Below are 17,400 nucleotides of genomic sequence, written 5' to 3'. Positions count from 1 at the left end.
ATCACAGACAAATACTGAAAACTAAAACAAAGTGGTGAATTATGGCAATATTAATAATATATGTGTGTGCTTTACTTTTAACTGTAAACATATCAAAGCTCTCTAAACTCTCCAGCAAACAATTAAATCACTATTGTTACAAGACATCACAGTTAAATAAACACAGATGCACATTGTAGCGCAAAACAATTTCTAATTAAAGATCCATCTAAACAGTGTCACTTACAAAGAGTCACATAAAAAGATGTTTATCAAAAAGACTGTGACATTGAAATAAACACAATAAAAACATAAACAACAACTGTAAATACAGGGCAATATTTTGTACCAACAATGTCAAATATGTGTTTTCCAGGTCATCGTGTGGTAAATTCTCTCATCTTTTTGTCTGAAGGAATCACAGCACCTCGTTGACACAAGGTAATTTACTATGTTCAAAGGATTTTCCACAAGACTTTTTTCCAGTAGCTGTAAAGAGAAACTTTCCAAGTGACCACAGAGATTTGGCGCTATGCTGTAAATCACAAGTTAGATGATGAGCCCATATCAACCAGTCTGGCTGTTGTGGTTTCCTCCTGTGACAGAGTGTGACAGCAGCAGGCCTGTAACTAACGAAGAAAAGCTCTCTACGTATTATAGTAGCAGTCATTTAACACCAAATTCACATGTGAGAAGTTGAAATCCCATCATTGTTACTCTTTACTGATTGATTCACTAGCAAATCTTGTACTATTGAACTAAGTTGGTGCTTGACTGAAGCCTGATACCCAAGCTTCATTCTGAAAACTTGTTTATGTGCAATAGTGTTCAAATCTTCTCAGTAATACACACATACAACTAATTCAACAGGACAGGATTTATCATATAATTAGTCTAAAGTACTTTTTACTTCACTATCCGGACCTTGCAAACCCAGTTTTGTTTTTGGCACAACTGTGAAAAACAACTGAAAACAGGGGAAACAAGTGTTACATAAGAGATATTATATGTGTGACCTGGAATAATGGTGTCAAGCATGCTTAGAAACAAGAGCAGGAAGGAGAGATGATAGACAGGCAGAAATAAGTTTTACGCTTTTAGTTACAAAGGACTGAGCTATGAGAAATGATACAAGGAACAAAACTACACTGAATCTTACATAAACATCTGGTCTTAAGCTACACTGTTAAGTTCAATCTATTCTTTCAGTATTTATTCCTGAAGGGCAGTTTATAATAATTAACTGTGGTAAATGAAATGGAGAAGTACGATTACTCTGCACACATCAATTGTAAACGCCTATCAGCGACGCTACAGCTCACAGGCTATAAGTTATTTTAAACAACTGACTGACAGAGTTAGTGTGATTGATCATGTGGTATTTCACTAATGATTAAATTTTGTCCTGTAGGCAAATTCTCTTTACACTTGACCCAACAGAGAGGAGTAAGCGTTAGCTGCACAACTGGTAGGCATTAAATAACAAGCTGAAAGACGCTTCAAAAAGGCAAGTTCAACCCGGATCGTCCCGCTGCTTCACCCACCTGACAGGCAGCGTGCGGTCTCCTTTGCGGCGGTCCATCTCTCTCTGGGGAACAGGGTACCAGCGGAAGTTGAGCTTCCAGTTGAAGCCCCCGTACGTCATGTCGGATCCCGCCATGTACTCGAACGTATCGTCGCTGATCACGTCGATGATGGGGCACACCACTGTTCTCCTACAGCAAACATACACATTCATCAGCCTTCTTTTTATAACCTTGGGTGGGCATCAATCACGGCTAAGTGCTCATCTGCAAGGTGTGGCACCTCCAGAACCAAATGCATTTACACAATGGATCGTGCTGAGCCTTCCCATCAGCCATAACTCATCACACCCGTTAAAACCCTGTGTGTGTGTATACTTGAGTACCTGCTTGCAGGGAGCAGTAAACAAAGAATACTAAATTAAGCATTGAATAAACACAGGCAAGCTCCCTGCAGGCTCAACAATAGTTAATTGATTTTTTTTTTATGCTTGCCATAGGTGTGTATGACATTTGTGTATGACATTTGTGTGTGTGTGTGTGTGTGTGTCTGTCTTACTTGTCCTGCTTGATGCGGGCGAGCAGAGGCTCGAGCCACCCTGTAGTGCATTCGCAATGAGCATCCAGAAAGGTTATGACCTAGAAACATGGAAAGAAAACATGAGACAAACCCAACGGTGCACACACCATATGGTGAGCAGGTCACTTGGTGGTGGAGGTCACATAGGTGCATGTGTGCACACACACACACACACCTGGCCAGTGGAGATGGATGCTCCCTTGAGGCGAGCACGAATAAGTCCAGACCGTTGTTCCATCCTCACCACTCTGACAGGGACCTCCAGCCTTCTGACGTACTGCTCCAACGGCCGCTTTAGGAAATCTTAACCACACAAATAAACACATATATGCAAAATAGGAATCCAATAAACACACAAGCACATAAGACAGACAAAAACAAACACACACACACACACACACACACACACACACACACACACACACACACACACACACACACACACACACACACACACACACACACACACACACACACACGAAGATGGATTACGAGCCAGTCCTCCAAATTATTCCCTTAGTAGCGACAGAGATCAAAGGTAACTGTGCGCTTGTGTTTTTTCATGTATGAATGCGTTTTAGCATGCCTGCCGACATCCCTTTTACCTGCAGAGAGCTTCCCTACCAGCATTCACCCCCCCACACACACATACCCTCTGATTTGCACTATCCAACCTGAGGTCCCATAGGGTGAAATGGTGCTGTGTGGTGGCGGATGGGGGGGATTGAGGGTAATAACAGAGTGTAATCCCTGCGGCTGGCGAATTAAAGACCTAATCTCCCCCAAACAGGGATTAGCAGCATTGCACAGGGTGGAGTGGCACACACAGGCCATATATGCTGACTGGCTGATGGGCACCAGGCGCACGCACATGTACACACACACACACACACACACACACACACACACACACACACACACACACACACACACACACACACACACACACACACACACACACACACACACACACACACAGAAACTCAACAAAATCATACAGTAACGCTAAAAAATAGGCTAAGCCTCAAACAAGAGGTACAAGTGGTGAAGGAATTATCTGCAGTGTGTGTGTGTGTGTGTGTGTGTGTGTGTGTGTGTGTGTGTGTGTGTGTGTGTGTGTGTGTGTGTGTGTGTGTACCTCTCTCGCTGGCATCGTCCACCAGGACAATCTCCTCCAGCAGTGTGTGAGGTGATCGGTCGATGACAGAGTGGACGGTTCGCAGCAGTGTGCTCCACGCCTCGTTGTGAAATACAATCACCACGCTGGTACGGGGAAGATTATCGGGGTACAACTTGTTCTTACACCTACAAAGAGAAAAGTAAACAATCAGAAAGAAAAAACTTTAAAGTTAAAAAAAGATGCTTACAATGTGGAATGATAGATACTTAACGCAACTACGTTTATGGATACAAAGCAAATTTAAAATCAACAGACAGCACACTTTCAAAATGACAGCAAGAGGTGTGAGAATTGCATTGAAAACCAACACGTGGTCTCACAAAGACAACCACATGTGCGATGATGAGTGAAGTCGTCGGCTTTGAACGCAGACAAAACAGAATTGACAGCGACAGAGTGTGAAGAGAGAAACACACTGTGGGAGAGACATCACGACCCAGCCTGTCTGATTGTGAGAAACTGCTACAGAGAGCTGCAGCTTAATAAGTGAGTCCACACAACAGAGATCTGAACAAGAGGGAAACAGCTGGGACTTAAACATCAACTAAACAGCATAAGTCAGTCATGGAATCACTGCATTAATCAGACTGTCATATACATCTTACAAAAAATCATATTTTTATCAACTTCAAACACTGAAAACTGAGGGTGAATAATGAGCGAGCAGCCGAGCGTATATTCCCAAATTTAGACAGAGACAGAGAGAAATAGTGGGTCAGCATGATGACAGTTGATTAGTGATGCTAATTAGAGTGTGAGTCATTGTCATAGCAGTGTAGAGCACACACTTCAAACTCTCTTATTGAGAAACATACAGGGACCTAAATGTCTGCCAGAGGAGAGCAGGCATGAGTGGAGACAAGAGAAGATGGATGTTAGTGTCACACACTTCTATAAATAGTTCTCCACAGTATTCGCGGGTGCATTGTTTAGCCGATTAAATACAAAGTTTGTGCTATTTAAATTACACCGGACCACTTTTCAAAGCATAGTTATGAATTTAAGATTGATTTTGTTTTTCCTCCTGGCAGCCATTGATGGTTTATTTTATTTTAGTTTGAAAATCATCTTGTAGAGATTTTAAACTTGCTTGCCTTAGTAATAAGTCAAACATAATGAACCTTTAAAGCAGTTGCCTTCATTTATTTTTTTCCAAAAAGTTGTTATCACTGTTTTGTGGTAAAGCCACACACATTCCTATCCAACTATAAAAAGGATTCTTAAGTGAATCTACTGCTGTATCATATGATATGTATCACTTTTATGATACATTATTATACACAATAACAGAAGATTGCATCCATATTGCAGCTTATAAACACTTTTATTACTTTGGCCGACAAAAACTGTTTTAGGGTTGCAAGAAAGACAATCTTTCAATTTGCGGGTTCCTGCAAGAGTGATTGAGGACATTTTAGGCAGTTTAATTTCAGTTTTATGCAGACTCTATTAGATGCTGCACACAATACCACATTCACACAATACACTACATTACACCACCGCTTTGCCGAAGCTCTACAGAATGTTGTCACATCCTTTTAACCCTTTTAAGGCATACAAATCGTTCATAATCATCTCACCAGCAGCTTCGAAAGCATGCTCTTATTATTGGAAATAATTCACATATTACAGATGGATTGATTTGCACAACAGATGGCAGAAAATATAGACTAATCCAATTCCAAATGAATGATAAATGTTACTCTCCAACAAAAAACAACAACATTAAGCACGCGTCAGTTTTGCTGGAGTTAGAGTCACGGGAGAAAAAGACACACCTCTGCAGGTCAACAAACACTGCAGCCGGCAATTACACCTGCTGCAAGCTCTCTGACCTTAAACTGTCTCACAGTCAAAACGCTGTCAAAAGACGCTCAGTGAGCTGCTCAAACTCTCATCTATTCATGACAAAACTGAAGCCAGCTTGCGACTTCCTTCCTCTGACAGATTCAACAGCCAAATGGAATATGATCCCTCGTCATAACTCCCTCCCTCCTTCTGATCATCCAGAGCGCTGGAACGCTTCCTCTCTCTGCTGCTGATTCTGACAGAAGGAATGTAACAGCAACAGAGGAGAGGAGGTCAAGAATAATCTCCATCCTGCAGCTGCCTCTGGAGCATGTTCAATAACGCACACAGTGATTCTCAGTCCGTGGCGTGCATGTGTGTTAGTACTCTCTGCAAGGAAGGGAGGTTGATGATCGCACGAGATGATTCACTGTAAAAACAGAGACAGCCTTTAGAGTCTTTTAGCTTTTATACACGTCAGTTCATTATTTCTCTCTTCTCTGTTCTCACAAACACAAACAGAACAACTAAGACTTTACACTGTTCAGACACAATCTTCACCGTGCCATTAATGGAAAAACAAAACCTCTGGGTCCACCAAAACAACATGTGTTGACACATGATGGCATGAACGCATCACGTCACATGATGTGGATTTTAATTACCGAGGAGTGGTTGTGAGTCCTGTGTATCCTAACAGTTGCTGGAGCAACTTTTGGCAACAGCAGAGCAGAGTAATGAGTTGCAGGCCGTTTCTCCAACCAGTGGATTACGGGGATGGGCGGGCAGAATGGTTCTGATTTAACTGCAATCACTCTTGCAACGTTAACTAAGGCGCACGCACACACACACACACACACACACACACACACATCTATATACTATGTGCATTCTCATAAAAATGCTGCAGTCAGAATCTAAAAAAAGAGAACATTTTAAGTTGTCTGAAAGGTGTGGTCATGGAAAGTGTTTTCATAAACTGCAGATCCACCCAAGCACATGTGTACACGTACACGTACACGTACACACAATCATTTTTTCGAGACTCAATGACTGCACTGCTGACACTAATGAAAATACACCATCAGCGAGTTTTCACTTCAAAGTTTCAGCTAATGGTGACCTGCTTGGCGATGATGAATTCATTCACACAGTTTCCCTATACCTGCCAATTCACACACACACACACAAATAAACACAAACATATGCGGTACCTACACACACCGACACATTGCCTTGCTTGATATTGACTCTGCCTTATCTCCTAATTGGAAAAGCAGATAGACGGAGAGAAGGCTGAGTGAAAACACACCTAGTAATCAACTCTCGCTCAAAGACTAAAACCCATTTCACGGATCAATGTCCTTTTTCTTTGCCGCCTGTCTAGTGTGCATGTGCCCCTGCCTGTCAGTCTTGTGTCTGTCAGTCAGTCTTTCTGTCAATCGCTTAGAAAACCTTCATTGCTGATCTATCCATGTTCCACTGCTGAAGCGCATAAAAGGGGCGGAGGGGGATTGGAGGCCGAGCTGGTTTCCACCTGCTTGAACTAACCTTGACATATCTTCCAAACTGCTTATTGGATGTTCTCTCTCTGCTGTTCTCTCTCTGCCTGTCTGATGACTGAACAACCTGCATCCATGGGCACTGACAGACACTTCAGTGAGACTAAACTCCTCATCACACATACAGTTGTGGTCAAAAGTTTACATACACTTGTAAAGAACATAATGTCATGGCTCTCTTGAGTTTCCCCGTTATTTCTACAACTTTGATTTTTCTCTGATAGAGTGATTGGAACAGATACTTCTTTGTCACAAAAAACATTCATGAAGTTTGGTTCTTTCATGACTTCATTATGGGTTAACAGAAAAAGTGATCAAATCTGCTGGGTCAAAAATATACATACAGCAGTGCTAATATTTGGTTACATGTCCCTTGGCCATTTTCACTTCAATTAGGCGCTTTTGGTAGCCATCCACAAGCTTCTGGCAAGCTTCTCGTTGAATCTTTGACCACTCCTCTTGACAGAATTGGTGCAGTTCAGTTAAATTTGATAGCTTTCTGACATGGACTTGTTTCTTCAGCATTGTCCACATGTTCTCAATGGGATTTTAAGTCAGGACTTTGGGAAGGCCATTCTAAAACCCTAATTCTAGCCTGATTTAGCCATTCCATTACCACTTTTGATGTGTGTTTGGGGTCATTGTCCTGTTGGAACACCCAACTGCGCCCAAGACCCAACCTTCGGGCTGATGATTTTAGGTTATCTTGAAGAATTTGAAGGTAATCCTCCTTCTTCATTATCCCATTTACTCTCTGTAAAGCACCAGTTCCATTGGCAGCAAAACAGCCCCACAGCATAATACTACCACCACCGTGCTTGACGGTAGGCATGGTGTTCTTGGGGTTAAAGGCCTCACCTTTTCTCCTCCAAACATATTGCTGGGCATTGTGGCCAAACAGCTCGATTTTTGTTTCGTCTGACCACAGAACTTTCCTCCAGAAGGTCTTATCTTTGTCCATGTGATCAGCAGCAAACTTCAGTCGAGCCTTAAGGTGCCGCTTTTGGAGCAAGGGCTTCCTTCTTGCACGGCAGCCTCTCAGTCCATGGAGATGCAAAACACGCTTGACTGTGGACACTGACACCTGTGTTCCAGCAGCTTCTAATTCTTGGCAGATCTGCTTTTTGGTGGTTCTCGGTTGACTCTTCACCCTCCTGACCAATTTTCTCTCAGCAGCAGGTGATAGCTTGCGTTTTCTTCCTGATCGTGGCAGTGACAAAACAGTGCCATGCACTTTATACTTACAAACAATTGTTTGCACTGTTGCTCTTGGGACCTGCAGCTGCTTTGAAATGGCTCCAAGTGACTTTCCTGACTTGTTCAAGTCAATGATTCGCTTTTTCAGATCCATGCTGAGCTCCTTTGACTTTCCCATTGTAGCGTTTGTGGGCGTTTGTATCCAATGAGCCCTATTTAAATGGCCTCAGAGAAGTCACCAACTGTAGTCACTCATAATCACTCACAAGAAGTTAAGAGGCCATGCTATGAAGCTCATTTCATTGACAAAACTTTCTAAGTCACCAAAATTGCTAATTCATGTTGCTGTATGTATATTTTTGACCCAGCAGATTTTGTCACTTTTTCTGTTAACCCATAATAAAGTCATGAAAGAACCAAACTTCATGAATGTTTTTTGTGACAAAGAAGTATCTGTTCCAATCACTCTATCAGAGAAAAATCAGTTGTATAAATAGAAATAACTGGAAACTCAAGAGAGCCATGACATTATGTTCTTTACAAGTGTATGTAAACTTTTGACCACAACTGTAGCTAGTATTACTGAAGCAAAATAAAAAAGGGGCAGCATGACATTGTATCATTACCTCCTTAATGTAATGCATTTACTTTAAAAACAGTGAGGGATCAGTCTTTAAAGGTGAACCACTGGGCTATTGAGATAAAGGCAGTGTTATTTGAGTCTGTACTGTGTTCTCACATACATGCATGTCTGTATGCAAGTATGTATGTCTGTCTATCGCTCAACAAATGCCAAACTGAACCAAATAGTGACTACAGCGGAGTCGGTTGGTAAGAATGTTGGTAGGAGGAGAAAAAGCAGCCTGTGGTTAATTTAGCAAACAGAGCTACTGTGATGGGGCTGATACAGATAACAGAGCTAACGGCAAATGAAACTAGACACACAGCAGGACAGACAGTTTGTGCTCAGAGGAAGCGTTAAACAGTCAACATGAATCTTTACACAGTGAACTTCAGTTGAGCTGCACGGAGCAGACCGCTGCAAAGATTTTAATGAGAATGTCTAGACATTATCTAGACAATAATATATATATATATATATATATATATATATACACACACAATAATATATATATATATATATATACAATAATATATATATACAATATATATATACACACAATATATATATATATATATACACACAATATATATATAAATATATATATATATATATATATATATATATATATATATGCCTCTCTACCCTAACTTATGCATCCATGCATCGGTCTCGCTCTATGTCATTAATCATAGCCATAACTACCCTTTACGGTGGCTCACTGTGTGACTGGTTTCAGGTTTCAGGCCAGACTTCTGGCTTGCGGTTCATCACTGATCACCAGTGTGACTGTCTCAACAGACAATGCCAGCGAGAGCCATTCTGAAGGGAACTTAATGAATGGAGTAAGTGACAAAACAGGACAGATGATTAGCTGCAGACAGGCTGCTCACCCTTCCAGGCGGACATCAGGCAGTGACCGATTGAGAGCAATCATCTCCGAGGCCATGAGGTTGAACTGGTTGATCTTAAACATCTCCTTCATCTTCTCCTGGTTGTCCTTCGGGATCACCACAGGCTTTCCGCCTTCACCGGGCCCGTCCCGCGGCCTGGTCAGGGCATCTGCAGCAGATACACACACATAAAACACACACACACACACACACACACACACACACACACACACACACACACACACACACACACACACACACACACACACACACACACACACACACACACACAGAGTGTGCTGGAGGATGTCAGAGTGTGTCTCTATGATGATGTGTGTGTGTGTGGCAATATACACTCACCTTGTCTCCCTGGCAGTCCTCTCTCTTTTTTGTCGTCACACTTGTTGCACTCGCTGAAGTAGAGCAGAATGAACATATCCAGCATCACCCACACCAGAGAAGTGGCCAAAACCACCTTACAGTAAGCGAACCTCCGCATCCTAATAAAGTAATGAGAGACAGAAGGGGAAGAGAGGAATGTTAAGGCTCTGGCTGAGGTGAGGGGAGATGGCGAGTCCCGAGTAGCACACACAATCACAGGCTTTTTCCAAAGTTTTCCAAAGAAACTCTTTATTTCGCCTCACTCCCCTAAACCTCCACCCCTCCCACATTTCTACCCTGAAGTATCTTCCTGATGCCTCCATTTGTCTTCCCTCCTGCCTGTCTGTCTGTCCGTTTGAATCTCAGCTCTTATCTGTCAGCTGTTTATCAGCGCCGGTCCAAATGGTCACCTTCACACTCAGAGAGAGCCTCAAAATTAGCACTGTGCAGCGCTGGATTTCTGTCTTACATCATTCACACAGAAAAATAGGATATCTATGAGGGCGCATGTCTACGTTTATAGGTTAGGTTTGTGTCTGGCACCATTATAAGCACAGTGAACATTGACGGACGTTTCATGGTATCTAAGTAAAGCTTTAGCTGCTATCAAGTATCGAGCAAATGTATGCGGCGTTCTCAAACGCGCTGCAGTGCACAAGCCGATCTACACGCTTTATACATGCAACATACCAAATCCCTGTGTGCTAAAGTGCAGCTAGACACACACACTTGCAGGTAAGCACGCACACACAGAGCAGAGAGAGAGGAGTTGTGATAGTAATTGCTTTTCTTTGGCAGGCAGTGAGAGACAGACACAGCCACATTAAAATTCCTCTGCTCCCCTTTCCTTCTCTCCTCCAGCACCATCTCTCCTCTCTTTGGCTGATTCTCTGCTTCACTGATCCCTCAGGTTGCAGCAGCATAAGCAGAAGGGAGAAAATTAATTTGGCTACGGTGATTTCTTCCGTGCACCTGGGAGGGAAAAAAAAAAAAGTGTTTGTGCATAGTTAGCTTAGCTTAGTTTAGCTTTGCGTAGCAGCCAAGGAGGATGGAGAACTGCAGAGAAGCATTTCTAAATTCCACCTGATAGGATTCTAGCAGCACAAAGTGCCGTCCACAGCAGAACACAAGAGTGGAAATGTGTTTTCTTGCAGTTTGTCAGTTTTCTTTCTCCAGACTTTTTTGCCTGTTGAGCCAAAGAGTTTCAGTGTCCACAGTTTGACCAGTTCTAGCAGGTTAAAGCTATTTACTGTATAGCCAGGCAAGTTGTCTCTGGGCAAAAATATCACACAATAAAGAAAACATAAGGCTGATTATAGCCACTATAATCATGATAATTATAAAAAAAAATACTTGCAATCGTGAGGCTGCAACAAATAGTCAGTAACCAGCAGCACTATTATGTGACATGGTCATGACAACTGCTGCAGTTTGATAAAGAGCTAATTACTACCCTCAGATGCTCTCTGACCCCGAGACATTTCTTAGCTCTTATCAGGCTTGTCGTGTAATTCACAGGAGTTTTGTAACCTTGCAAGATTGTATCTCTCATGTTGACAAAGAGAAAATGGTGCATAGAAACCACCAGCAGATAAATGCAACGCTGATCTTTCGTTCCCAGAGAAGAAAATTATTCGATCAAATCAAGTTAACTACAGCAACAATGGTTTTGACAAGGTTAATGCAAGTGCATCATGTCACGGCTGTTTAAACTTGGCTCTCAGGCAGCTGCAGAGTGAATCAAATTTAAAATTTGGCTCTTGGTTTACAAGTTTCTTTTCTATATGAAGAACCATTCATGTCTTTGACTTTGGCCTTTTTAACTTTATAAGTATATCAGCTTTCCTGATGCCTCACATTCAAAGAACTTTGGTTTGCTGAAATGTAGTTGAGTTATAATAATTTATTAAAAAAAGAATAAAGACAAATATTGTCAAATCTCCAACCTTGATTTTTTTTGTTCATTAAGTACTTCTTTAATGTTTTAAAATGAATGGATTCAAAAAGTATATTTGCAGTCCTGAGCTCGTATTACACATGCATTTGTACTTTCACAAGAACTTCATATACAGTAATAATAATGTGATAATGTTCACACGAGGCATCCTCTGTGTGTGTGTGTGTGTGTGTGTGTGTGTGTGTGTGTGTGTGTGTGTGTGTGTGTGTGTGTGTGTGTGTGTGTGAGAAAGTATGGCATGTTCACACCATTGACTGCACGTATGGTTCACAAACAGGTTTCTACTGCAGTTAAGAGAGAACACATTGATTCTATACGGTCTGTTACTGTATCATATCATAGCTTTCACTCTTGCTGTTTTATACGTCTACTTTCTTTAATATATAACCTCTGTACTTTTCTGTAAGCCTCAGTTAAGGACCCAGGTTTTCAAAATTGTTCAGGGTTCCCACCACATCCCTGATACTCTTAAAACTCTAAGACAGTTTGGTGTTAGACTAGAGTTAGGACTGTTGTGAGAAGACCAACACAAAACAAAACTAACGTGGTAGTTATAAAACACATTCTGGTATTTTCCAGCAAAGTAACAGTAAGTTCATTCACAGATCCTCCCAGATATCCTCAAAGAATTCGTCAAATTGCTCGTCTCACTGTTCGGATCACTCCTCTCAGAATTCTTGAGATTCCAGTATCAGTGGGAAGCCTGACATTCTACCCCTTCTCTACAATCTCTCTCCTCTCCGTCTCTCTGACCACTGCTGGACTGGACCTGCCTTGCATGACCTCCAAGCAGCAACATGACACAACCTGATATCACAGCAAGAACTTCAATACTTTTCACCTTTCCTTGTGCACAAGCAGAGCTAGGCACATATGCCAAACACATAATAGCGCACTTGGGAGGAGACACCGACATGGAGGCACTCCATCACGGAAAGGCACACATATATTCTGGCTCACAAAGTCGTGTCAAAACGCTGTCAGAGACGTCAACTGGTTTCCCTGAATGCCATTTGATCACAGCAAATGTGAAAGAAGTAGACAGCGGCGCTTCGAGCGGCAGCAGAGAAGATTTATAGGCATGTATATGTTGACTTAACACACTTTCCCATCGCCGCCTCTCAGCCGTGTCTCTCCACTCACTGTATTTCTAATCAGGCATGGCAGAGGACACCTCAGGTCTCCTCTGTGCTCACTGCAGCCCCGGGCCCTGCTTCTCTGTGTGTTGCTGCACGTGTGTGAATGTGAGTCAGTTTAGTTTATGTTGGCCGCTAGTCTCTTTGAAGTCTCTTTTAAACAGCCTGGCTCCCTATGACATTAAACAGACACACAAATCTCCATCCCTCCATCTCTGCACTCTCTGCCTAATCTCTTAACAGATCACATTTCCTCCATCTTTCTTTTATATCTCCATCCTGGGCATTTCACTCTCAGCCACCCCACCCCCCCACTCCCACGTTCGTTTCTTAGTGATGTCGTCTCTTTTCAAGAGCGGTTGCCATCACTACTTCCCTACAAGAACACAATTTCCCCCTTCACATCCTTCTCTGTGTCTCTCTTCTTCGTTTCCCCTCCTCTTCTTCTCCACGGGCTTAATCCCTCTTTAAAGATTGCACAACCAAGAGTTTCTCACAACTACTTGTAAAAACTCTGGAGTGAGAGAATCACTCGCTTCACAATTTATGACTGGGAAGTTGGGAGCCTCCCTTCTGGGGATTTCATGTTTATGTGTTTAAAAGAAAATTAAGAGGGAGGGAAGAAGATAGTAAATATGAGGGAGTGCCAATGAGAGAGAAGGATTTATGTGTTTACTAATCAACACAAAGTTTGTGCTGCTAATTCGTATAATAAACTACAAACAGTTTATTTGCTTGCTCTCTGTACCGCCTAGTTTATACTCCATGAAACCAGATGCCTTTTAATCAGACTACTTTATCTGTCATAAACAAGTGTGTAAAAATGCATGTTGCTGTTTGAGGTATCTTCAATGAGAAAACAGAGACGGTGCTATTCAAGTGCACCAGCTGTCTAGTTGGGTCAAACGCTGATGGGAGTGGCAAGTTTCAGAACTGTTGTAATACTTCTCAATTGGAGCAGAACGAGGAGCAGGCTAATATTAGGGAAGTTACAGAACAAGGCGGCCTGAAGCCCCGTCTCCATTGCTCTCTATGGAGCAGACGAGGTACACAGGCGGGGGGGGTCCCTATCGGTTCATAGGGAGAAAGAGAGTAGACACTGTACATGTGCCTGTGGTTATATTCATAGAATGTATTGTGTGATTTACTACATATACGAGTATGTTCACATTTATATATGCAGACACACAATTACAGGATTTGCTGCAGTGTTTAATAGCAAAGGAGGACCACCTCCTCATAAAAGTTAATACACTTTTTAAGAAATGAAAAATGAACCTTTAGTGAAAAGAGTAGAGTAGGTATTTCACACAACTGCAAAACTACTGGAATAGAAAAGAAATAGAAACGGAGGGCAGAGCGATGCAAAGCAGTGCAACTCGATTCAGTTTGCTGCTCCGACGCTCTTTGCTCTCAAGTTGGAAGTTACGGAAGTCGGCTACAGTGTTTTGGAACCAGATGCTGGTTCAAACTCCTCTACTGTACAGTATGAGTCATACTTTTCAGCAGTCATGCAAGCTAGACGTTCCTCAGTGAGCTAGGATCTTTTAAACTGAGGCACAGTTTTTATTTCTTTGACTGTGTGGAAATCTGATGTTTTCACATCACAAATGAACAAAGGCATTAAAACCGGTTCAACATGAGACTGCTGTAGGAGTTCAGTGTGGTGCACTGGACTGTACTGTAACTGGTTGGAGTTTGTTTATTTCTCATAATTGTAGGCGAGTTTGGAGATGGATCTTTATGGGATTCTATGAGTTTATGTAAAAAGGTTTAAAGAGAGAGAGAAAACAGAGTCAGAACATTTTTAAAAACTAAAGAAGTGTAAATAAGGCAAAGAGTGAAGCGTAAAAAGTCCCAGCTGAAATAGATTACCAATGCAAAGCTTGGCACGGGCGCAAAGTGGAATTAAACTATTCAATCTCTAATCACTTGGGTATTCTCGGCCAAAATCAATATACGTTATTGTCACAGGGGGCGTTCCCTTGACGGTTGGAGAGAGCGCAGCTGCCTGGCTTTACAGTACCAGAAAACCAGACACACAGGCAGGCAACACAGCACATGGATAAAAATAAATAAATTGCAACAGACATTAAGGACTCACTAACCACAGCATCATGCATCTCGCTCTGCGTGACGCCTGTGAGCTGAAATCGCTCTTTTAAACATCTCATATCACAGAGTGGAGGCTTTAATGACACTGATTGAATAAAAAGAGCATAATATAACTATTTACAATATTATCACACCATCACAGACTGTGTGTTAGTTGGTGTTAACAAACGCACATGCACACGCACACACACACACACACACACACACACACACAGCGCTGCTACTACTACCGCTACATGCCAAGGAGGCAGGATTTATAAGGCTCTGGTATCTCTGACTACCAACCACTTCAACAGTCTATGTAGAGTTCCTGGACATAAAAATGGAAAAGACATTTTGTACTTTTTAAACAGGAATTTGTTCCAATGCAACAGCTACATGAGCAAATAAGAGCAATGTCCCTAAATCTCATTCTAGTATCTGGAAATCACAAACAATGTTATTTCATAAAAACATTTAATAACCAGATTTAAACATTGCTAAAAGGGTAATGTGGTTTGGACAGGTTTGTGCATTATAAATAATTTTTGTTCAGCAGCCCAGTTTTGTTATTCTGTTGTTAATTTGCCTCATCAAACTATAATATATCATACATACATATCATCATAGCAACATTGGAGTGTATACAAATCAGTCGGAATACAAGCATACGAATGTGAACATTACTAGGGTTGTCGCAATTCTGAAATTTTAGTTGTGCAATTACGATTAACGATTTAATTGTCTTTTTATGTTAATTTCATGCCACACAGCAGTGCTGTTGTGTTAACTGTAAAACTAAATCCAGGTTGTTAATTTCAATGGCTACTCGTCTGAATGATGTGATTGATAGCGAAGGAGTGTGAATTAATCTTCACAAAGTTTGCTGACACAATGTTTCACCTCTTGCTCTGCTGCACATAGTTTTATTTTGAAAAGCTTGTTGTATTTGATTACTTCTCACCGTCACTCTCTCTCTCGCTCTCTCTCTCTCTCTCTCGCGCTCGACCACACGCTTGCACAAAGCTATTTCTTAAATGACCCACGCTACTCTAATAACGCCATGCTTCCATCCAAACATTTGAAGGTGAATTATCTAATAGGAAAAACTTGACTGAAGCAAAAACTCCAGCATAACTTTCCCCAGACTGCACCGTAGGGGAGGCTCTCCGCTAACGGCTGAATCAAGAGAGCTGTTATTGTCACCATCTTGCTGCGGAAAGTAACCAATACGATCTCATGCTCAGGAAAAAAGCTTATTTTAAATACATTTTTATTTTGAATACATTGCTGTATTTTTCAATGTTCAAGACCACAACTTGAACTTTCAGGTTCAAATTATTTTTTCAAATGATCAAAACTTTTGACCTGGATTTAGCTCCATAGATGGTACTTTGGAAATTGAAACCCATACCATTGTACTTTAATGTGATCTAATTTGACCCAATGTACTACAGAAACCCTTTCTCTTGAACGAGTCGTCTCCTCTACAAAGACCATACCACAGTATCTGTTGTTCATTCAAACCTATGTATCCACTCACAAAACATTACCTACTGGAAGAAGTAAGGGAAACTAAAAGAACATGCCGGATTAGCACAGTCAGCAGCCACGACTGAAAGTTAATACAGCCTCAGTATGAACAACAGCTATACCAAGTGTATCGCCCATGCAATGAACCTTTGGGAATCAAAGAATACCTACATCCGAATAAAAGCACTTATGTCGCCACTGACCATTTAGTTTTGACAGAAAAGGTTTTAGAGTGAGCTGTTAAATAATTTGAAGATTCTGCTTAAAGAAGTAATCCCCAGCATAATAACCATAGTATACAGGATTCAGAGATAGTTTTAATAATGCATAAACAATTGACTTTAGAAAAATCAACAATTTGAAAATCTTTAACTGATGGGCTGAGATGGAGGAGAGATCTGTAGCAGCAGGTCAGTCTATATTTGACTCTTGTAGGACACACTGACATATCTGCTGTTTTATATTAATTGTATTTTGAGTTTATTGTCTGCTCTGTATGTATTTATTTTGGTATTTTAGTCCTTAGGCATTGTGAAGTTTGGCTGAAGCTAATATTCATAAACTCATACCTGTCCAAGTGACTGAAGGAGTCTCTGGTCAGATGTGCAGGTTGCTCCACCAGCACAGGGGGGCGGAGCGTGAGAGATCCCACTTCCTCCTTCGCTCGTCACTCAAACATGCTCCTTGAACAAGAGAGAAACAGACACGGAATAAAAACATTGTTTCGCTATGTGAAAGAGCAGTATGCATACAAACAATATTGTATGATCTTGAAACCAAGAATCTAAGTCAGGAAACAATCTAAAGAACCTCTGTCTTCCTTTTCATTTATCTCTTTAAGATTCGAGGTATAGCACATTGATCGGCGACTGTGGTCAAACGGTTTAAAAAGAGAGCGAGTGTGTTCTTATCACAACTCGAGGCAACAGAACCACAAAGCAACCACAGGAAGACCCGTGAGAGGCTGTCACTCGG

At 41.5% G+C, this 17,400-nt stretch overlaps 1 protein-coding gene across 3 annotated transcripts in view; it reads right to left on the bottom strand.

The window, feature by feature from the left end:
- galnt1 (UDP-N-acetyl-alpha-D-galactosamine:polypeptide N-acetylgalactosaminyltransferase 1) overlaps positions 1-17,400 on the bottom strand; it is a 38,251-nt gene that overhangs the window by 6,440 nt on the left and 14,411 nt on the right. For all 3 annotated transcript variants that reach the window (XM_068735216.1, XM_068735217.1, XM_068735218.1), the window contains exons 2-8: positions 16,995-17,108; positions 9,685-9,824; positions 9,325-9,493; positions 3,221-3,387; positions 2,258-2,385; positions 2,062-2,141; positions 1,524-1,694 (exon numbers count right to left, since the gene is read on the bottom strand). In XM_068735216.1, coding sequence (XP_068591317.1) covers positions 1,524-1,694; positions 2,062-2,141; positions 2,258-2,385; positions 3,221-3,387; positions 9,325-9,493; positions 9,685-9,823 — 854 coding nt within the window. In that variant the 5' untranslated portion in view covers position 9,824; positions 16,995-17,108. The remainder of the gene's footprint in view (positions 1-1,523; positions 1,695-2,061; positions 2,142-2,257; positions 2,386-3,220; positions 3,388-9,324; positions 9,494-9,684; positions 9,825-16,994; positions 17,109-17,400) is intronic.

This window comes from Cebidichthys violaceus, unplaced genomic scaffold (genome assembly GCF_023349555.1).
Source record: "Cebidichthys violaceus isolate CVI_PGR_0920_01 unplaced genomic scaffold, fCebVio1.0.p SCAF_7, whole genome shotgun sequence".
NCBI classification, from domain to species: Eukaryota; Metazoa; Chordata; class Actinopteri; order Perciformes; family Stichaeidae; genus Cebidichthys; species Cebidichthys violaceus.
Note: the sequence above shows the minus strand (reverse complement) of the source record. Positions and strands in the feature narration are given on the sequence as shown.